The 23,553-nt window shown below is 47.6% G+C and overlaps 1 protein-coding gene across 4 annotated transcripts in view; it reads right to left on the bottom strand.

Moving 5' to 3' along the window:
* Window positions 1–23,553, bottom strand: part of PAX2 (paired box 2) — a 77,717-nt gene that overhangs the window by 6,837 nt on the left and 47,327 nt on the right. For all 4 annotated transcript variants that reach the window (XM_090278414.1, XM_090278415.1, XM_090278411.1 and 1 more), the window contains 2 exons: window positions 13,799–13,974; window positions 11,517–11,643 (listed from right to left, as the gene is read on the bottom strand). In XM_090278414.1, the coding sequence (XP_090134540.1) occupies window positions 11,517–11,643; window positions 13,799–13,974 (303 nt within the window). The remainder of the gene's footprint in view (window positions 1–11,516; window positions 11,644–13,798; window positions 13,975–23,553) is intronic.

The raw sequence follows: 23,553 nt of genomic DNA, 5'->3' as shown, positions 1-23,553 counted from the left end.
AAGATATAGAAACCCAATTCCCCTTGGTCTTGCGATCTTAATGTCTCTTAATGTCTACAAAGCAGACAGGAAAAGAAGTATGCTTCTTTTTTTTAATAAGCAGGAATTTAAATGCACCTGAATTCTGATTTTCAGCTGCATGGTTTCCACAACCTGTCACACATGAATTCCTTGTAATCTAAGGTTTTGTCACACAATCCCATACTTAGCTTCAGAGGTTGGGTGACTGGAAAGATGTTTCCAGCTAACTTGAGGGTAACCCTTCTGCAATGTTCATTTCCACTGGCTTTTTCTCTTGCCAACTGCTAATATATAAAAACTTTTGCATGTCGAAAGTCACTACAGAATCGTTGAACGAAAGACACATTTCCAAATTCTGTTTTAAACATGGAATCTGTAAAATGCTATTCAGACTTTTTTTTATAGTCAAGGTGTCAGTCTATTCTTTTTTTTCCCAAATGGATTTTTTTACTGAGGTAACATTGATTTATAACATTATATAAGTTTTAGGTGCACAACATTATAATTCAATATCTGTATTTATCCAAAGAACACAAAAACATCTATTTGGAAAGATATATGCACTTCTACATTCATTGCAACATTATTTACAATAGCCAAGACTTGGAAACAACCTAAGTGTTCATCAACTGAAGAATGGCTACAGAAGATGTAGTATATATACAATGGAATACTACTCAGCCATACGAAAAGATGAAATACTGCCATTTGTGGCAACATGAACAGACCTTGAGGATATTATACTAAGGGAAGTCAGACAGAAAAGGACAAAAATTATTTGTTTTCACTCATATTTGGAATATAAAGCAAAAGAAGAAAAGAAAAAAATGAACACACAAAACAAAAGCCAAGTCGTAGATACATATTGGTGGTTGTTAGACATTTTTAAAATGTGAGAGAAGAAACCCACGATGAGGAGAAAGCATGCAAGCTTCCTGATGTCCAGCATACAGCTGTGCTTCTGCTGCTCCACCATCTGGAACATCAGTATCACTACAAAGAGGTACCTGTTCAGGACGCCTAGACCAACAAAGGTACAAGCTACTGCATGCAAAGCATGCTCAATAGCTTCATTAGTACACAGGTGACACCTGAAGAGCACAAAGACATTGACCAAACTCTTGCCAGAGCCATATATCCCTCTGGAACACCACTGTCAGTAATGGAAAACATACTGCAGAAAGTTTTCAAATTACTAAGATCGTCATACCATTTGCCCAGCAGCATTCTTTGAGCAAGCCTCTTTTAGTGAGCGACTGTGAATGGGTAATAGAACCTGTGCAATGGAGAATCGACAGACCATTGGGTCTTGTGTCACTACAGACAGATGGACAAATGGGAGGTGAACTCTAAAACTGTAAGACAGCACAACCACTTCCTTAAACAAGCAAAAGCTCAGGAAGAGAAAAAAAAAGCAAACACAAAAAACAGCTACACATCAGTTATAAAATATGTGCCATCCAACAGGAGATAGGAAGCAGTAAAGTTTTTGCTTTGTGCACTGACAATGCCAGTAACATAAAAATAGCACCAAGAATCACAAATGGATAAAACCCCACATATTACAAGAGGATGGGCATCTCATGTGGGATACTTGCTTCCTAAGATTACAATGTTTTAAAGATGGAAGAGCCTGTGAGATGATCGGTCTAACTTGCTTGTGTTAAAGTTGAGAAAATGGAGGCACACAGAGCCACCATGACTTTCCTATGACTACAGAGCTAGTAAATGACAGAGCTGAAATTTGAAGCCATGTTTGTACCACGTTACCTTTTAATGATGACATGAAGCCAGATACTCCCAAACGAGCCAAAGAAAAGGAAAAGAAGTCATCCGATAAGCAAAATCTCATGTTGTCACTGCCATCATTAAGATGAGGCAAGAAAAAACAAGACACAAAGAATAAAATACTGACACTGAAAGCCTATAGTAAAACTCCATGGGGTTTATTCATCTCCTTTGAGGGTTTTCTTAAAAACAAAGAGGCTCTTCAAGAAACAGTAGTAGTTGAGATTCTTAAAGTACCCAGAAGTGTTTGAAGCACTGTACATGATGAGGATGTCTTCTCAGTTCAACTGCAGAAGTCCCTGAAGATTCTAAAGCCAATTTCTACAGCAATCACTGCATCGGAGTCAGACAGTGCACTTTTGTCAGACATTCCCTACCAAATGGGCCAGATCGCATCAACTGTTTTGGAGAATCTAAGTGAAGTTGCTTTTATAAGGACACAGAAAAGCAAAGTGTAAGGCTATTAAGAAATTGGAAATTTTCAGTCACCAGATAATTTATGCAATTTTGTCAGGTCTAAGATTCAAGGGCAGACTTGTGTTTCTACTCGCACCTCGACTAGCTAGCATTCATTGAACACCTGCTATATGCTGGGCACTGTCCTAAATATTTTCTGTGTATTATCTCATTTAATCCTCATATCAATATATGATGCTGATCTGTTTTTAATCACCATTTGATAGATGAGAAACCAAAACTCAGAGGTATGAGGTATTATGTCCAAGATTTCACAGGTAGGACATGGCAGAATCTGGCTACAGAACAAGCAGTATACTCGGGTGATTCTAAAATGACAGTCTCAAATATTGTAGACCCAGAAAATAGATAGGTGTTTGGGTCCAGGAAAGTAGCCTGGGATTATGCTAAGCAAACCCTTCCTATAACAGAACATCTTGTCATTTCTTATTTCTTGCATGTTTCAAGTATTTCCATTTTCTACAGCAAGGGTTCACTGATCCTGTAGGACTCCACAGATGTGCTTCAGGGAGTCCATATAAAGCCATACATAACGTGATAGATATACATATATAATATCTAGGTGGCTTTTATCATATTATCAAAAGAATTCATGACCCAAAGATTCATAAGTAGTATTTATAGAAGGCCAAACAGACCTCCGTTCTTTGGTGTAGAAAAGACACTGATTTGTTTGAAGCAACTTGAATTGTACCAGTAAACAAGATCTTATGAAGAACAGCAAAATAACACATGAAGGAGCAGAAAGGCTTTACCTCAAGTAAGGAAAATGTCAGCATTCAAAAGACCAAGGAAATAATAAAAAGGAAGCTGCCAAAGCAGTGGAGATGCTTTGGCTCAGTGATAGCTCTGACAGCAAGACTTATTAGACATAGATTTATAAGCAGAAGTTATATTCAATGAGTTTAGAGAGGCTTTTCCTCAGCATCTTTCTCTGAAAATGAGCACTTTTGCTCTCCACTTGACACTGTGGAGGACCCTAAGGCCAGAAAACATAACTCTTGTTTCACTATATCCTATCCTCAAGTTTGCCTGTTTCTCATAAGGTAACGAAAATGAGGACAGTAGATTGCTTCAAGGTTGGCAGTCTGTGGCTGCATTTGACACAAGCATTTATACTACTTCCAAAAATACAGAGTTATTAAATTTGTAATTACTGCCTGAATATACCCTACACTTACATTTACCATACCAATTATGATCACTTTATGACCAACCCAAGTTACATAATACACTAAAATAACAAACTCTAAGTCTGTGAAAGATGACTTAAAAGGAGAGGGAAAGAGGGTTTTTTTTTGTTTGTTTTTTTTTTTTTGCTTATTTCATTTTGTTTCTTCCTTCCCACGTTTCCAAATCCTTCCTAAGGTGTCTCCCTTAAGGCAGAGGAGCTTGTGTGAGTTCCCTGAGCTCCAGCCACTGTCTTGGCCCCACAGCTCCTCGTCCTGAGGCTTGTCTTCTCCGGGTTCCAGCAGAGGGGGCTGTGCCTGCAGCTCAGGCTGGCTGCTCTCCTAGCTGATCTTGCTTCCCACAGACCGTTGGACCTTTAATTTAGTCCCTGGTGTATCCTAGGCAGATCTGTGTGGGCTCAGTGAGGTCTTCCCCTCCATAGCCAACCAGCTAGACACAACTAGGCATGCTGTTCACACCCCTTCTCCTCAGAGCACATGGCCTCATCTGGGCCTTGGCAGTCTGCTGCCTAGAGAAGGCTTCCTTCTAACTCAGCTGGGCTATGGGCAGAGCTGCAGCCTCAGCATCCTGGGATAAGACTAGGGAGTACTGAAGAGATTCACACTTCCAGAGGGCTAATAGGGAACTTGGTTACTTTCTAGTCTAACTCCCTCATTTTACAGAGGAAGAAACTAAGGCCCAGAGAGGGGGAGACATTCTAGCCCTTTCCTCATTTCACTTCCCCACACTGCCTTCTCTGGCTCCATTAGCACATTGCAAATGAAGACTGGAGTCAGGCAGGTGCAGGCTCTCTTGAAGGCTGGGGCCCAGGCTCACGGAGGGGGCTCAGAGCAAGAGAGACCCTCGTGCTGGGTGGGCAGAGGTTAAGCCTGTTTGCACAGTCTCCCGATACTCCAGCTCTCCCAGTTCCTCTCTGGCTTTATTTTGTTCTCTGAGAGCACTGAGTTGTCAGCTCTAATCCTTCCGAAAGCGTAGCGTTTTTCAGGTGCTCTGTGTAAGTGAAACCCTAATCCCAAGGAAAACGGCCACTTAAGCTGCTGGAGCATTAGGCTGCTCTCTGAGTCTGCCCAGGATTTCCTCCCTCCTCGCCTGCCAGCCCAGCCACCACTGGGAGGAGAGGGAGGATTCCAGTCTGAAGGCATGCAAAGCCCTCTCCGAAGTAACAATAGTGGCAGGGCTTGCCTCCCAAAGCCCAGGGTTGAATAAGTGCTGGTGTGATTGTCCTGAGGCTACAGCTAATGTGGGGGAAGGAAGGATTCTGATCGCACTGGAGAGGGAGTGGGGGGTCTTCCTGTCACCTTGGAGGATGGCTGGCTCTTTGGGGAAAACAGGCTTTCAGGTCTTGCCTAGGTGGCTTTGAGGCCATCAGGACATTTCTAAGCCTTTAGCCCCCATACACACCTGTAACATTCATTGGAACACCACAATTTAGGATTTCTGGTCATTTAGAAAACGACTGACTTTACTTTTATGTACTTAGCTAATCTTTTCTTTGTAGAAAGTGCCAGATAATAAAGTAAACAAGCTTAGTGCTGGGAGATCCCCCTGTTGGACAACTCTCCTTTGGGACACCCCAAGTATCTCTAAACACCTACAACAGCCTAAACGCACCCTATAACCTAGCTAATCATGAAAGCAGTGCCCAGTGTTTTCTACTAGATAACCCTTTCTTGGCCTGAGTTTGCTACTACATGCACTTGAAATAAATATCATTGATTTCTTGAAAATATTTTGACTCAAAGTTAAACAGGGCCTCTCTCCCGGATCTCTAAATGAATTGGTGAGACCATGCTGTATAGGACGAAGCACAGTCTACTTAGCGTGCTGAGCCTTTGGGTCTCATGGATGGAGGGAAGAGAGAAAGGGAGGAGTTAAGAAGAAAGGCCTAAGGTAGTGGGCCAAATATGAACTCAGGTTAGAAGACCACAGAATTACGTCTTTGTTAAGATGCCTGGGAATCCTTCATACCTCCGCATGACTCTCCTCCCCTCTGCAGCTCCATTAGCAGACCCAGGTGCTTCTGCCCAAGGCACCCTGCTGAGGAGGGCAGGCAAATAGGAAGGCTGGTGGGCACAGATGTGGAGCTGGAGACTGGGGTGGTATAGCTTTTATTCTGCTCAAATTTGACCTGACTCTCCCAGTTCTAGAGTAGATTAATGCCTCCTCTTTTCAATATCCTTTCCCTCTAGAGGTGGATGGGATAAAGGAGGAAGAAAAAGAGCCCTGATCCAATGACTGCCTAGGCTGCGGGCCCAGGGCACCTGCATTATCTGTCACTGTCTCATTGCTATGGAAATGCCCCCATAATTAAATCAGAGCTGAGGTCTGGTGGCTGGAGGTCCCTGGGGATGTGGCTGGAGGACTTAGGGATGTTTGGAGGAAGCTACCTTCTTTCCATTGGGCCTTCTTAGCTTAAATGAAGGGTCTAGGGTATGAGGATGCTGAGGAGAAACCCTCTGTCTCCGTTCAGCCTCCACAGTAATGGGCTCTCGGCCTTGCTGCGTGTTGATGTTGCCTTAGTCCTCTCTCCTTTCCAGGCTGGAGAGGAGTTCTGATGTCTGTGCCCTAAATTCCTCTAGCTAATCAGGGGCTTTGAGTGGACAGACAAGACTAGGAGACTCCCAGCCTCCTTCAGGAACATTTCCCAACCTTTATTGCCTTCTCCTCCCCCGAGGGGCTGGCCAAGGGCTAAGCTGTTTGTTTTATGGAGGGAAATGCAGCCGCATTGGGAGGGGGTTGTTAACTACAGGAAAGAGGCAGTTCATGGAGGTCCTCAGGACTCCTGAGTAGGAGGAGGAGGAGGGTTCCCAGGGTCCATACTTCTATCTGCTAATAGGCCACTTTGCTGACCATCCCAGATGTGGGCACAGAACCTGAGCTTCTAAGGGCTCACAACCCTTTCTCAGAAGCTGAGCCCACAGTGTTCACCCAGACCTCCAGGCCCTGGTGGCCAGCCCTTGCTTTTCTTTGAATTTTACCTTACTGGGCTCCCCACCTTTGCTCATATTGGCATCTTCTGCTCCCTATCCCTGCTTTGGGCACATCCCTCCTGGGCAGCAGCCACATCTCCTTCCTGTTCTTAGCTATGGATTCCTTCAGAGATATACTCCCTCTAGGCATCAAGAGAAGTTTCTCCCAAGCTCTTGAATAAAACTACCTTCTTCCCACCAGGGTGGGGAAGCTAACAAGGCTCTCCCCACTGCCCACTGGGGAGAAATGCACTGCCCTTGTCATGATTCTCCAATGTTTGGACATTTTTCCAAAGAAAAAAGATTCTCTGCTGAGACCTAGCTGTCTGGGAGCTTCGATAAGCAGGGGACAGGTTCCACTTTAAGGGCTGCCCGTGGCTTCCTTTCCATGGCTCCTGAACCCCCAAAACAATAAGCTATATGTGTGGTCTTCTTTTTACCTTTTATTATCTCCACTATCTCACAATTTGCTGAGCAGTGGCAGGGGAGGGGAAGCTTGATCTGAATCTGTGATAATTATAACACTATAGTTCTCTTTTATCTTTTTTAGAATATTAAACATGCTTGTTTTATAGTTGCTTCAGATTGTTCTATGATGTCCACTGCTTGAGGGTATTAACTGTCCTATTTATTGCTTTTGCGAACTCTCCCTCATTATAGTTCATGTTGATGAGAGGTGTGTAACTTTTTTATTGTGAGCTCATCTTTAGTGATAGACTTTTTGTTTCCTGTGGGAGTCCAAGGTGCCCTGGATTGGGGACTGTCTCTGCAGAGAAGGGCAAAGTTGGTTACTATCCTGGACAAATTTTTATGTAAGTTCTTGGCCAGGGGTTCCTGCCACATATTCATGGGATAAATTTGGACTGTGAACCAGGGTCAGGATCAGGGTCTCCATTTCTCATGGAGACTTTCCCCTTCACTTGCTTCCTTGGGTCATTGGGGTGAGTTTGTGTGCTTCCCTTTATTGCGTAGTGTTGTCCTGCTCTGTTCGGGCCTGTTACAGCACCAACCTCCCACCGTGAGGCTTTACCTCCAGTGGGATACCAGCAGTCTCTCACACTGCTCTGGCTTCAAGTTTCCATCTATTGCTGGTACCAGAGAGTGAGGTTTGGTTGTGTAGTAACAGTTCTCATTGTTATATTTCACCCAACTGTGTTTTGGTGAGTTTCACCTGCCTTGTTTATGACCTCAGTCTCATTGCTCCATTCCCTCTCTCTGGGACTAAAATGTGGGTGGTAAGGACTACGCTGGCACAGAGATCTCCCAGTGCGTGGCAGTGATGCCCACTAGAGGCCAGTGAAGCCTGCTCAGTGCAGCAACTCCAGGGCCCGGTGCATCCCTCAGCTCCTAGAGTGAGCACAGACAGCCTCCACACAGCCCCCGATTTTCTCCGGCACCACCTGGTTCCATTTGAGCTCCAGCATAGACCACCTGCTCTCACCTTCAGGGTGGACTTTCACCAGGCCAAGGGCCTCTCTGAGGGGTCAGGAGCACTGAATTCTGAAACTAGTACTCATATTCTCTCACATCAACATTAATGCCAGGGTCCCCTCATGTTCCTGTGTGGCTGCAGACCTGGCCAGGCACAGGAAGGGAGCGTTTGAGGTGAGAAGGTCATGGGGAAGAGGAACTCTTTCTTTTTTACCAGTGGTGAGAGACTTGAAGGAATGAAGGCGCAACTCACAGCTGGAGGCAGAGCCCTCACTGGAGGCCCTGATCCAGAGGTCCCCAGGACTACTGAGGGGTTGATGGCAGCCCCCTGAGGGGTCCTTCGGAAGAATGAGAAGTTAGAAGAAGGTATCAGCCACAGCCAGCAAACCTGAGGAAGCCTGGGGCCAGAGTGCCCCCAACCTACTCTCTCATCTAGCTGGTCCCTTTCTCCTTATCACTTAGGAGCTACTCGGCTCGGCTCCGTTCCAGACCAGCAGCCTAGAGCAGTGGGCTGGAGAGAAGAGATGCCGCTGAGCTAGAGCAGCCCAGCGGCAGAAGAGAAAGTGGGTGATAAATTTAAATAACCAGCTTGACTTGGCAGCTTGCTGAGTTGTGATGCAGTGAAATTAAAATCTCGGCAGAACTTTCAAACACTACCCAGAAAAATCAGTCTCTCTCCTTGGTTCCATGATGGAAGGTGGGGAGGGCAGGCTATCGGGAAGAGCTGCGGGCTCTGGCAGCCACCCTTGCTTGCAATGTATTTAGCTGTGTCCTGGCCCACTGGGCCCCACTCTCCCCTCCATACAATAGTCCAAGCTCCTCTCTCCTCTCAGTCCTGACCTTGTGGAACAGCTGTATCAAGTGGCTGGTGAAGTTTGAAATCAGCTTCCAGTGCCAGGAAGTGGCAGGAATATCAATAAGGTCGGCTCTTCAAGTTGGGCTAGGGCATTCTGGGCTGGTTTCCTCAGGACTCATTCCTGGAGGTTTGCAGCCTCGGCTGCCTGTCCCCAGGGAAGAGAGGCAGGGTGCCTGAGAAGTGGAGGATGAAGAGGGCTCCTTGAACACCTGGACACACCTAAGCCAGGCTGTAGGCACAGGATGCCCCCTGCCCTCTCACATTGAGCACACACCTGGCCAGAATCCCCTATCTGAAAGAGTCTCCCTTTTCCTTCTTTCACCAAAGCCCTTCATATTCTCCAACAAAATCAGCTTTTAAAGAATCTTTAAAGGGAATTTCTAACAAATACACCAAAGCCTCTCCCACATCCCAGCCTGGTTCTCCAAGGTGCCCACATCTTTCTAGAGAACTCTTGTGTCTGTTTTCCTTGTGTCACTGCTCACCACTCCCCATAAAGTCCAGGCCTGAAGGCCAACATGCTGGACCCATTCCTGAGATGGTCCATGAAGTCTCTGGGCACTGCCCCGCTTCTCACCTTGACAGTACCTTCAGCAAATTCTGTTTGTCCCCATAATAAACACATCATGAATCATTCATCTTTAATAGATTATGCAAATTAGGAGGACATAAAATCAACAAAGATCAATAACTGCAGCCATTTAATTGCCAGCAAAAACATTTTAAGAATGAGCAGCCCTTTCTCGGGTAATGGCACCATTCATCCAAACATTGGATCTTGGCCTAAGTGTAGAAAAATCATTCCTGGCCCCCACCCACTCCTGCCTCCCCTCCCCCACATCTCCACACACTTTTCTCTTTTTGGTAATTTCCAGTTTCTGAGCGAGTTTCCCCGTCATTACCACTGGTGAACAGCTCCGAATGTTAATGGTTCTGCTTTTGTTACTCCTCGCTTGATTGAAATGTCGCATACAGATTGAGATGTTAGTGCTAACTTGCCACCTGGGAATGTCAAGCTGGGTCTGAAATGAACTTTTCTCACACTTGGATCCAGATGGATCAGCCGGAGATGTTCCCAGGCTGAGCTGGGACCGTTCCAGGGCCATGGGGGGGGGGGGGGGGAGGTGGGGGGGGGGACGCTCAAGGTAGAGGGACTTTTCTACACCAGTCTGAGTTCTCCTGCAGTAGGAGCCCTGCCCCCAAGTTCTATCTCTCCTGCCCAGGAACCCCTGCCTTCTGGGCTGTGGCCCTAGGCCCAGGGAAGCACAGCTGGGATTAGAGAAAAGTCTCCTGGGCTCTCTTTCACCAGTTGCCTAGGGTGGGCCCCCTTGGGAAGTGAACACTAAACTCTCAGCAGATCAGGAGAGTGGTGACCTGGCCTGGGCCATCTCTCTGCCTTGGGTCCGGACACCCAGCACAGCTCAGAGAGCTTCCAAGTTGAACTAAGGAGAGCTCATGCCAAGGGTCAGTTGATATCAGGCTGTGTCCTGATCCAGCTAAGGTTGTCACTCCAAAAGCCTGGCCATACAGCTCCCTGACACTTCCAGAACTCAACCTCTAATTGTCTAGTCAAAGAGCTCAACTCTGTCCAGGCCAGAAACAGTTGTAGCAGGGTACTCCTTAAGGAGAACCTGGAAAAGCTAACAACAGGGCTCTCCCACCCCCCAGGTAGAAGCTGGGTGGCCACGTGCAGCCCATCTCAGGCCTGAGCCATACTCAGATCAGCTCCAAGTCAGAACAAGGGCCCTGTCTTCCAGTGAGCAGGGCCAGGCCTGCTCCCAGCCTTTGCCACTGGCTGTGATGCTGGATGCTTGCTGCCCTGCTGCCAGGTCCCCAGGCTGCCTCCACACGCCTTGCTCGGCAGGTAACGCCTCAATGTCTCCCAATCCCCACTGAGACCCTTCTTAATCATTCTGTCTCCTAAGGAACAAACGGCACATTGGCTTTAGTGTCTCCAGAATAATTAGGTGAATTTTAATAACACCTCAATGTGTGTCTCTCCCATTTGGGTGCTTTCCTGGCCTGGAAACCCTTCTGTAGTGCCAGGCGCCTGCCACAGCCCGCAGCTCTGAGGCCTAGAGCTCCATTGGCTGGGCCCTTCACTGCGCCACAGCTCAGCCTTCTTCCACTCTAGCTGCCTTTGCTGTTCCTCATCTAAGGGAGCATGTGGATTATGGGCCCCTGCATTTGACTGTGGGACAGACCTGACCCTGCCTGGCTTCAAAATCAAGGCTTGGTCTCTGTGATTTTTCTGGGAAGCCAGAGAAGGGCTAGAATAATCATTCTTTTCTATAACCACAGAGCTGGATTCCACATCCTGAAGCTCTAAACTACAGCAACTGAGGCTGCCCAGGGGGAGAGGAAAGCAGGTCCCCAACAACCTTGGGGACATAAGGGCATGGAGATTGGACAATGCGCACTCATGCTCCCTTCTCACCAGCCTGGCCTATTTACCATCTTCCCTCTCCTGCACAAGCCCTGGCAAGAGGTTTATAATTCTGGGCACCTAGGTGGAGGCAAGAAAAAAGGCAGAGAGAGGCAAGAAGATGGGCAGAAAGAGCCAGCAGTAGCCTCCTTTCCAGGCTGAAGCACACAGAGATCCTGACCGCAATGTCTCATCTGCACATCTGCACACATCTATTCAGGAAGCACCCTGGTTTGTGGAGACTGACTCCCTCTGCAGATATGGCAGAGGGCCCACTTGTCACACTGGGCCCCAGATGGCATGAGCTGAGGTGCTCTCCCTGAAAGCCATGTCCCCACCCTCCTGGAAGCCCCCTTACCAGTCACAACGGGGTATGTCTGCGTGCCTGACACGTTGCTGGCCAGCTCGGGGTTGGTGGATGCAGATAGACTTGACTTGACTTCATCAAGCCCAGGGGTCAGGGCTGGGAGGGAGTACTCGTTCCCCTGGGAGGAGAGAGAAAAGCGACAGCTCTCTATTGATGCACACACTTGGAGAAAGGGCTCGGTGTGCAGATGGGGAGGAGGACCGGGGAGCCCTCCCAGATGGGGTGGAAGGAGATGGCCAGGCAGAGGGAGGGGAGAGTGGGAGGGGCAGGCTGGAGAATGATGGAGAGTTCTGTGTGGATGGATGCAGACCTGACTTTGTGAAGCCGAGGTACAGCCCATACATTATCCTTGGTTATCCCAGCACCCTTCACATTGCTGCAGCAGCCCCTGCCTAAGAAGCCCCAAGGGTAGCGTTTAGCAGTGAGGATCCCCTGCTGAGAGGCAAGGGGTGTTTTAAGGACCCGCTGGGGTGGGGAGCCTTGGGGAGGAGGGGGGACTGTGACATGGTGTCGGAAGCAGCAGTAGCTGGGGGAAGGGCCTAGTGGGGCCTCCAACCTGGCACTGCTGGGCCAGCTGATCGGGTGCTGGCGCCCCCTTTTTAAAAACAAACAAAGACAGCCCCACGGGCCCCTTGCTCTCTGCCTGTGCACTGGGGTATGAAATTGGGGAGGGGGAGAGTCCACATGGCTAACAGAAGGGTGGGAGGGGGCCAGTTATTGACTCTGAAAGGGTGTCCTGCCCGAAACACTCGGGTAATTGCCTTTTTATTGCAGCCACCGCCAAACCAGACCCCAGAGCTGGGCAGGCCAGGAGCCTGCACAAAGCAGGAAAAGTTGCTCTGATTAATATTACGTTAAATTAAAACTGATTTTCTGCTCTTTCGGGTCCGTTTTTTTCCCTTCTACTTCCTGGCCCCCCCAGAGGACCCCCTCTCCTCCCTGGCTGGACGGGATTGCCTCGTCATTTCCAATTCCTTCTCGTATTGATCTTCCTGTAGAAATCAGTTTTGTAATTAGCTGCAAATTAGGCCTTCTACTGGGGGTGAAGCTGCCCCCTGATTTATCACCAGAGTAATTCTCTGTGATCGGAGAGAAATTAAAATGAACTCAATTAGGCTTCGGATTTGCTTTATGGGCCCTGCTCCGAGTTTCAGGGGGAAAAATGACTGTGCTGGTGTTTAATAGTCTAATGAAAGTAAATAAAGGTTATTCATTGTAATACAGCCGGGGACTCGGGGAGGGTGCACCGAGCAGCCTGCCTCGGCCGGCTCCTCCTTTGTTGGTTTATGGCTCAGGGCACCTTAAAAAGACTTTTGATTTTTGTTTTATGAAGACAAACAGCTTATGGGATAAAAGGACAGGCGGGGAGGAAGGCGAGTGGCTGCGAGCTGTTGGAGTCCTAGAGCGGAACTGTGCTGTGTGAAGCCGGCGGGGCTGCGCTGGCGCGTGTGTGCTTGTGTGCTGGTGTGTGCCTGTGTGTGCATGAGCTGTGTGCCTGTGTGTGCATGTGCAAGTGCAGCAGAGTGTGTGGTGCTGCAGTTGTGGGCCTGGCCTGGGCCGTAGTTGTGGGAGGAATGGGGGTGTGTTCCTGTGTTTCAGCGTGTGCACTGTGCGCTACCCTGAGGTGTGGGTGGACGGGGGGCTGGAAGGTGCTGAGCTGGTGGGGGGAACACTTGGGAGTACTGTGGGTGGTCAGGGGGAGGGAGCTGGTGTGTGGTGGTAGTGTGTAAACGTGTGCGCACGGGTAAATGTGAGAAGTTAGGAGATGTGTTTCTACATTGTGTAATGTGCAGGTGAACTGTGGGCTATGGGCTGCGGGCTGTGTCCCATGCGGTGTGTTCTGGGTTGGGAAGCAAGAGGCAGGCACAGCTGGGCAAGAAGAGCACCATGCACTTGCACAGACTTCCTGTAGGACCCTGGGGGTTTAAGCAAGGGACACAGCAAAAGGAAGTTCCTGAATATTTTATGCCAGAAGCAGGGCTTGACAAGGCCAGAAGGGATCTCTTAGATCATGTGTCCAAGCTCTTCATTCTGTATATGGGGAAACTGAGGCTCTGAAAGGGGTAAGACTTACCCAAGGCCATACGTGCACCCAGAACTTACCATTTCTAACTACCGTGCACCATAATGATTTGTCCTAACTCTACGATAATGTCCTGTGTGAGCCTGTTCATATGATATGTAGCACATGCAGTGCTGGGTGTGCATGTTCTCTGGAGGCCTGCTCTACCCAGTTCCTTTCCACTTCTGCACGCAGAAAGTGCTTTCCTCACCTGTTCTGATTTGATGTGCTCTGATGCCTGGAAGACGTCAGGGTAGGAAGGACGCTCAAAGACCCGATCCAAAGCTTCCAGCTGCTGCTGGGTGAAGGTGTCAGCTCGCAAGTGCTTCCGCAAACTGTCCACGCCACTCTGGGAGTCTCCATTGGGGACTGAGCCCTCGGACACATCTGGGGGACACATGGACACTCGGGGCATCAGCGCAGGCCAGCAGAGGCACAGAGCAGTGCAGTGGGCAAACAGGGACACCTGGCTTGGTCTCTAGGGATTTACACCCTTGCTAGGACCCCTTACTCTCAGCTTTGAGGCTGGAGAAGCTGGCCCAGGGCTGGCCATGCCTCAGAGATCTGGCTGAGGTAGCCAGAGCCTCTGAAGGAGCTAGGAAGAGACAGGGAGGTTGTCCCAGTATGCGGACCAGATGACTGGACAGAGGTGGAGCCACAGGGGACCTCAGAGGCCATCTCCCCTAAACTCCTGTACCCTGGCCCAGGTCAGCCTCAGGGAGGAGCTGGATGTCTAGGACCAGCATTACCCAGCCTGTGGAGAATTGAACTTGGCTCTGAGATGAATATCAGTTCCACTGACTCCAAGGGTGGAAAATCATCAAATCTCTAAGGCTGAGTGTAACATGGAGACTGGGTGAAGTAATTAACTTCACCACTGAGGGAGGAGGGACTTGAAGCCAAGCTGAGGCATTTTGCTTGCATTGTGCCAGGACTGAGACCCAAGCAGGAGGACAGCAGGTGGCAGGTGGGTAGTAAAACACTAACTTGGGCAGAGACTGAAGTCAGAGTCTGAGGATGCTGTGGTGCCAAGGCCACCCTGCTCGCCTCTGTCCCTGACCTAGACTCTGGCTCAACCTCTATCAGAGGCCAGTTCCTTGGCCACCTCCTTTCTCCTATGGGTCTCCACAGGGAGCTGAGACTCGCTCCACAAAGTAAAGGCCACAGTGCTGTCACATTAGTGCCTGCTCCTGGAGGCTACAGTGCAAATTTGTCCACCTCCTGCCCTACCCAGGCTTCCTCACCATTCTTCTCCCCCTGCCTCCCTATCCCTGTCCTCCTGCATCAGGCCCACAGGAGTTTTCAGGGTATACATTGGGCCAGGAGCCTACTCTGCCACATTTCCCTGGACCCCTACCTTGCAACTTTCCTGGACCAAAGCCAGGTCCTCCCTAGCCACAGCTTGGCCAAAACCACCTGGGGAGCCTTGGGTCTGGGCCAGCCCAAGTTGTAGGTACCAGGGTGATCCTCTGGGACTGTTATATATATCAGTTTATAGGTGATTATATGATATGATATAATCAATACTGCATTATATACAGTAACACCGTACAGTATCATTCGGGAGAACATAGAAAATATTACATATTGATTAACCTCAACCTGCAGCCATCCTCTCTTGCTGGCCTCTCAGACAGAGAACAAGGGTCTGCTTTGTTAATGGGCCCTCCTGTCTTTCCTCCACTTTATTCTGGAGGGGATGGGAAAGCGAAGTGTTGGGGTAGGGAGAAAGGGAGAGAAATGAAAACCAGGATCAAGTCTCTGGAGGACAGACACAGGGACAGCCTCAATGGTATTTCTATATTCCCTCTGTTCTATGGACACAAAACTTGGTGGTTGTGTTTTTTTCTGTGTAAGCCTCTGCAATTATTTTCTGCTGGAGAGGGTGTATGCCTTTCTTTATTTAAGTTATGGTGTGGCATATTTATTTTTCCCTTTTGTGTGCATATTCTTCGAAAAGATGTATTTCTACAGCTATAAACAGATAAGTGTCTGGGTATGTGTAAGTGACATAGTGAGAACTTCTGGAAAGATGTGTGTTTGTACGTGTGTGACTGCATGGGGAGCACAAGCCCACGTTCCCCATGTTTCTCCTGTCCCTGCTTCTCTTTCAAGGATGTGCCAACATCCTAATTCCCCCCTGTCGCTCTTTGCATGTTTCATTGTGTTCTAATTCTCCCCTGCTGGAGTTCTCCTACCTTTTGCGGAAGCCTGGCTGTCAGGATGGAGGGAGGCAGTGAGAGTGTCTTTGTGTGTGGTTATTACAGTGTCACCAGTGGGTCCTGGGAAGTAAAGGGTGAATCTCTCTGTGAGCGGGTACTCACAATCTGTGCATGGATGTGTGTATATGTGTGGCAAGACTCAGACCATGCCTCTGGGTAGATTTGTGAATATGCCTGTGTGTGGCTTGACTAAGTGTGTGTGTGTGTGTGTGTGTGTAGGGGCTGAACTGAAGCTTTGTCCTCAGGTCACTGGCTGGAGGAGTCTCTTTTCCTTCATTTATTCAGGGGCCCTTCAGATCTTGACAAATCTGTCACTCTAAATTTGCGAGAGATTATGGTGCTCTCTCCTCAGCCCGCAGAGAGGTGATATATGATATCTGCTGCCCCTATTGATTGCCTGATCTGGTGGCAGAGGCCGGCGAAATGAACTTGAAATGAACATCATGCCTCAACTCATTGTGCGTATAATACACTACTTAATCCCACATTTTTCAGCCGCTATGGAATTCAATTGATCAATCATGTTCCACTGATAGTACTGTTTTAGGGGTTATTGCTGCTCCCTCCACTCACTGACCTTTTTATTTATTTATTTTTGTGTATACTTGGACCCTGGTGATGAGACAGGTTACAGAGGCAGCAATGGAGAGATGGGGAGGGAAAAGCAAGTCTGCTACTGGCAGAGGCTGCAGTGGGAGGCGGGGAAAGGGAAGAAGAGGAGAAGGAAGGGGGTGGGGAGAGGAAGAGAAAGAAGGTGCTAGAGGAGCAACAAAGCTAACTGGTATGATGACAGCAAGCAGGGAACCCCCAAAAGAGGCAGCTGGAAGCTTAAGCAAACTCCCCAGAGGAGAAGGAGGGTGATGAGGAGTCGGAAAGGCAGCCATAATGACGAGTCATGAGGAGCACAGAGAAGTTCCGGGGAGTCAGGGAGGTGAGCCACAGGGGCAGGGAGAGGGCAGTGGCATGACTGGTAGGGGACAGGGAGGCAGCCTCTCAGATCAGCCAAAGGGCCCATAGGTTCTCCCAGGCTCTCTCCAGAGACCCAGGTGGTGCCCCACCCTCAGCGAGAGAAGAAAGAGAGGAATGAAAGTAAGGAGGAAGGGTGGAAAGGGAGTGAGGAGAGGGAGCTGGGAGATGCCTGAGAAAGGACAGAAAGAGAGAGGAAGAAATGGAAGAAGATTCCCATGCCAGGAGCCTAGGGCAACACTGGCTTGGGTGAGGGCACTTGCCATGAGAATAAACCCGGCTGGCTCTGCTTCCCCATAAACCTGGGTATCCAGCTAAGGAGGGCCGCCCAGGGCCTAGATGAGGGTAGGGGGTGGAGGAGGAGAAGAGAATAGAGGAGGAACAAAAAAAGACAAGAGAATATGGAAGAAAAGAATGGAAAAGGACAGGGAAATGAAGCAGTTGTTAGTGCCGACCATTTGGAGGGACCTCTTCAGGAGAATGGAGAGAGCTGAGAGTGGGATTTTCCAAGGGTAGTCTCATAGGTGACAGCAAGGGAAGAGTGGAGCTGGGCTTTGACACTGCTGCTAGGCCCAGATACACATATGTGTTTTGGCAGAGCTGGGCTAAAACAGAGGAGGAGGCAGAAGCGGGTCTTAATCTATGTTTCAGAGTGAGCAGGGAAGGAAAAGGTGTGAGGAATTAGGTAGCATCCTTCCCCTTGTGAGCTCCCATGTGCAGGAACCATGACCAATGCATCTCTGGAGCTCCAGTGCCAGATATGGAGCTGGGCATACAGTTGGTACTCAATGAATCACTGTGAATAAATGAATGAGGTTCTCCTGGGGAGGCCTCAAAGCCAGACCCCTCACAGAAGGTCTCTGGACTGGCAACCTGACTGGCTTGGGACCCTAGAACACCCAGTTACTTGTCAGACAAGCCCCCCACATCCCTAGCCCCTCTTCACTCATTCCCACTGCTTGTTAGCTTCCAGCAGCATGGACTCTGGTCCACAAGAGGCCCTTCCTGCTCTCATCAACACCATCCTGCCCACCTAGTACCTCTCCCCAAGGGACAGAGAACACCATGTTCCCAGTGAAGAACCTTCAAGCTGCAGAATTGCCATCCAAAGCAGGTAAGAGAGGCTACTTGAGAATGGAGCCCAGGCAGCCTCTGCATTGGACTTCCCACACCAAGGCCCTCATCACAGAGAGCAGGGCCAACACAAAATGGGTCTGTTTGCCCATGGTGGGAGCTGGCGCAAGGGAAGCCTTTCCCAAATAATGGGAGGAGGCCCATGGCCTTCCCCTTGCCAGGACTCCAAGGAGAGAACTGGAGTATTGTGGCCATATGTCCTGAGCTTTCTGGAACAATTTTGATTTCCAATATCTTTTCCTACTCTTGGGCAATGTTTTTAGACAGGTTGGAAAATGTGATTGCTGTAGGTTTAGTAAGACCCCACAGAGCAAGGAAGGAACTATGTGCTAGGCAGTCTCCATATGTGAAGGATTCAGCCCTATTCTGCTGCGGTCCCCTGTCCAGCCACCATCCATTAGCAGCTCACAGTACTGAGAGCTTATTACATGCCACTGCTGAACTTTACAGTTTATTTAATCCCCCCACCCCGCAACAACCCTGGGAGGTAAATACTATGATACCTATTTTAAAGATAAGGAAACTGAGCCAAAGAAAGATTAAGTAGTTTATCCAAGGCCATGCAGCTGGTAAATGACAGTCAGGATTTGAATTCAGGTCTATCTGATTCCAGAGCCTGCCATCTACATCATTTTACTCTGCTGCCTGGATGCCAAACCCAGGGGCCCAGCTGAGGGCCACTTGGCCCTATCCGGGACATGGTTTCCCTCCTGGCATCCCCATTTCTCTGCTTTGCATCCTTCCTACACTGAGGCTGCAGCCTGTGGCCCCTGAGCTGGCTGAGCACAGACTGTGCCCAGAATGACTAGGGGACAGCTGGTCCAAAAGTCCTTATTTTACAGTAATGAAAGTTAGTGGGGTGGGCAGTGAGGTGCGGGAGGGGAGATGATAAGTCCAAGGTCACACAGCCAGGTAGTCTCAGGACTGGAGCCCATTCCACTTTCAAGGAGAGTGAACCACCACAAGTCCTTTTTGGAACAAGGCAGATATAAATAAATTAATTAAATTAAACAAAATGCTGAGTTAAAAACTTTGACATAAATTATTCTTTCAAGTGGAACAAAGGCTCATTCATATTGTCTTCTCTAAGCACTGCATATTTGCTTTGCAGTTAACAAAAGGGTTTCAAAGACCTTAGGTTATTTGGGTTTCTCAACCACTCTCCAAGGTAGGTGAGGATTATAATTCCTTTTTCACTGGGGAGGAAACTGAGGCTCAGAGTAAATGAACTGCAGATTAAATGAGGGTAAGTGACTAGCTCAAGGGCATATGTACCAGGGAGCATGACGCAGGGAAAGGTGCTCATAATCAGTTGTGGACTGAACCAATGAGCATCAACTCCCAATCTCAATGCAAAGTGAACTGCAAAAGCAAAGATCCTCTTGACTGAAAGGAGAGCTACCCACATGGTAATTTTCATCTCATCTAAGCTTTTCCATATCATCCAAGCTTTGTACAATAAGCATGTGCCACTTCTAGAATCACTAATAATAATCTTTTACTCCTCAATAAAAAGATCTGATCTCCTCATTCACTCAGCTTTGTTACTTCCCATCTATTTCTGGGTTTCCCTGGAGCAGAGATCTCTACCTCCCACCTCTCTGACCTCAGACCAGAACCTTCTCTCTGGCCAATCATAAATAAGGTTGTTTAGTGAGGTCTCAGCAGCTTGGACGGGGGGGGGGAAGTCACTGAACACCATGTGTAAGTGATGAGGGTCAGGGACAAGGGCTAAAACAGAAGTTCTTTTTTCCTCATGTGTAAACATTCTACCCAAATTCCCAAAGTAGTCACTGCAAGGGACAAGTGAAATTCTCATGCATGACCAAAAGGTAGGTGGGGTAATGGTAATAAAAAGAATGAAATAATGCATTTTCTTGGTCAGAATGTGCCCAGGTTATCAAAGTCTACAAAATTAAGAAGGTATAAACAGGGGCCACCCCCCAAATCCCAGGAAGTAAGGACTAGGCATTTGAGGGGAGTGCTTTAAAGTATACAGTATAGGAAAGAACTATACTAATTTCAGATTTCTAATACCCAACACAAATGTCTACCTGTCATTGAGGAAACTGACAATACAAGGACTTTCACATATGCTCATTAAATCCATTTACCTTTACAAGGTAATTATTATTCTCATTTTCAGCTGAGAGGCAAAATCATTTGTTTAACACTATCAAATTTGCCTTCTTTGTCAAAGATTGTCGTTATCATCATTTATTGAGCACTAACTATGTACGAGGCAGGCTCGAGGTGCTTTACACACATCTCTCTAATCCTCACAGAACACTTGCAAAAGAGATACCATTAGTTCAATTTTACAAACAAGCAAACAAGCTCACAGAGAGTTAAAAGTAAGTGCAAGACCACATCAGTGACAGGAAACTATCTTGGGGAAAGTAAGTCTGACTTCATCTGCAGATAGAAAGTGACCTGAAAAAGTGATACAGGAAGAAATGAGAAAAACGTGGAGGAAAGTGGGAACAGTGGGTGATGGGCTTCAAGCCTCCAGGGGGTTTGGGGTGGGGAGCAGGAGGGGTCAAGGCCAGCTGTGGTTGGGGGTGGGGCTCTGGGCTCCATACCATTGTGACCTATGGCCTCTGCCCCCTTCTCTCTACACCTTAGCTCCTCTTAACACCCATTCCCCCTCTGAGGGGTTCACCCCCAGGCAGTCCCCCAGTCTCCCCAGCTGCCAGTTGTTGCAGCTTCAAACTCAATTGTTCTCCTCCGTACTGAGGCAAATGGAGTCATTAATTACCTTCTATCGGCTGGGCTCAGTTCAGAATGCGATCAATATCTCCGCTTGTCATTCAGGGCAGCCTGCCTGTGCAGCCCCAGCCCCACCCCCACAGCGGCAGGACCGAGAAGGTCTGGGCTGCCACCCTGGCCCTCCCATCTGATTGAGAACAGGGAGCGTGGGGTTTGGGACCAGGAATGGGGCTGCTTTCAGACTGGGCTCAGAACAAGGATTAATGGAATGGGGAAGGGAAGGGGCACAGGAGAGAGGGAAGGAGAAAGGAAAGGGAATGAGGAGAGAAGTGCAGAAGACAGGGAAAGGGAGGTCGGAAAAATGGGAGGGAGACAGGATGAGGAAAGCAGGGTGGAAAGTCAAAATAGAAAGGAAATGGAGGACAGAGGAGGAAAGCGGCGCTGCAAGGTGCTGGGAAGGGACTGGGCTGGAGACGGTGCAGGTGGAGACCCTGTCTTTCCAAGGAGCTGGGGTGATGTACCCCATTGCCTCACATCCTTAAACTGGACAATCTATGGGGACTACCCTGTCCAGGAACCCCAAGCCATGCTGAAGAGGAAGGCACAAAGAAGCCCCTGATAATCTGGTCCAAAGCCTTCCAGCCCTGGCAACCTTTGATCAAGGGGCTCTCCTTGACCAAGCCCAGCTCCCAAACACTCAGTGAGTTCATGGTAGGGTAAAAGGTGGGCAGGGGGCTGCCTGGCTTGCCTGACCTGTCTTCCTGTGCCTCTGGGGACACTAACTGCCTTAGTGACCCTAACTTAACACTGGACTGGTAGTAACATCTCCTGGTTGAACTCCAGGTTTTGTCGCTCATGTGCTGTATGACCTTGGCCAAGTCCCTTGAGCTTTTCTGAATTGAGTTTCCACGGATGTCCACCAGAGGGTTGCTAGCTCCCTCTCAGCAGCATGAATTTCTCCTTTCTCTATGTTCCAATAGCCATCTATCCAAACCTCTATTGCAGAAATAATAATAATAACTAAAATCGATCCAGTTCTCATTATGGTGCCAGACACTCTGCTGAACGTATATCCACTGATTCAATCCTTACAATAACAGCAGCTAACATTAAGTGCTTACTATATATTAGGCATCCGTCTCAGAATTTTACATATATTAATTCAGTTAATTTTCACCAGAACTTAAGCTGGGGGTTTCTATTATGATTCCCATTTTGAAGGCAGGGACATGTTTTTCATCTTTACAAACCTAGCATTGGGCCTGACATGTAGTAGGTGATAAAAAAATGGTGACTGATTAGTCAAATAGAATTCCAAAAGCAAAGGTTGATAGACTCTTAACTTGCCTTATTCAACACTTTACCTTTGAGAAGGAAAAAGAAGCAACAAAATCGATCCAGTTCTCATTATGGTGCCAGACACTCTGCTGAACGTATATCCACTGATTCAATCCTTACAATAACAGCAGCTAACATTAAGTGCTTACTATATATTAGGCATCCGTCTCAGAATTTTACATATATTAATTCAGTTAATTTTCACCAGAACTTAAGCTGGGGGTTTCTATTATGATTCCCATTTTGAAGGCAGGGACATGTTTTTCATCTTTACAAACCTAGCATTGGGCCTGACATGTAGTAGGTGATAAAAAAATGGTGACTGATTAGTCAAATAGAATTCCAAAAGCAAAGGTTGATAGACTCTTAACTTGCCTTATTCAACACTTTACCTTTGAGAAGGAAAAAGAAGCAACAAAGGAAATTGCCACTCTGGATTTGGTGTCATCATATTTTAGAGCTGGAAAGTATCAAGATTATTTCATTCCATTCTCTCTTAGAGAGTAAAAAGAAGAGGCTCAGGGAGGTTAAGTAATTCCCCCACGTTACCCAGCCAGTCATCGTCTGGGAACTGAGGTTCTCAGCCCAGAGCCATTTCCACTATTCCAAGTTGCTTAATTTTGACCAAGAAAGACAAACTGATGAAAGGTAAGTGATAGGGATCTGGGGAGAAAGCAACCATGTCTAGAGTTGACAGTAGCAAAGGAGGGAGGCATTGGACAAAATCCGACTTGAGGAAAGCAAACTGCTGTGTGTTGAGGGAAAGAATAGTCATGTGATCCCATGGCAAGAGATTCTGGAAGGGAACACAATTCCATTAGGATTGGATATTCTAAAAATGCAACTCTGCCTCTGAAAGCTCAAAGAATCAACCTGACAAAGTAGAGGAAGTGAGAGTAGGGGAGGGGTGGAAAGAGAAGGGCATTTAAGGAAAATCATTGTTGTTGCACACGAATAAGCTTTAAAATATGATGAGCCTAGATTTTAAAAGGACATGTACACTGAACAGTGGAAGATTATGCAGCCATTAAAAAATCATGTTTTCAAAGAATATTTAATGATATGTGAAAATGGTTCTCTATAATGTTAAGTGAAAATAGCAAGACAAGCTGTATATACAATATCATTCCAATTTTGATAAAAAATTATATATAAAATTATACATGCACAGAAAAGAAGATTGTAAAAGAGTATACCAAATTCCAACAGTGGTTACCTCTCGATGATAAGATAATGGGTAATTTTTAAAAAATTTACTTATCTTCAAAATATTTTACGATGAGCATGCATTGCACTTATTGTTTGACAAAAGTTATTTTTTTCCTGTTGTAAAGAATGTACAACAGATGGAAGGAGGGGACTATAACTAAGGATGAATATGAGAGTAGCATGAGCCTGTTGGGAAAACAAAAGCTCAGAACAAGCAGAGAAAACAAAAAAGAGCCTTGGTAGCTCTGTTTGGAGGAAAAACAAAAAGTAGGGCAGGTTTAGGCTCAATGCTGGGGAAGAGGAGGTAATACTGAGAGAGGTGGCAGAACTTCTCCATCAAAGAACAGAATCTTCCAAATGGGACCAGCAGGGGTTGCCCAGGTCTGGA

The sequence above is a fragment of the Furipterus horrens genome, unplaced genomic scaffold (assembly GCF_987537825.1).
Source record: "Furipterus horrens unplaced genomic scaffold, mFurHor1.1.pri manual_scaffold_5, whole genome shotgun sequence".
Taxonomy (NCBI): Eukaryota; Metazoa; Chordata; class Mammalia; order Chiroptera; family Furipteridae; genus Furipterus; species Furipterus horrens.
Note: the sequence above shows the minus strand (reverse complement) of the source record. Positions and strands in the feature narration are given on the sequence as shown.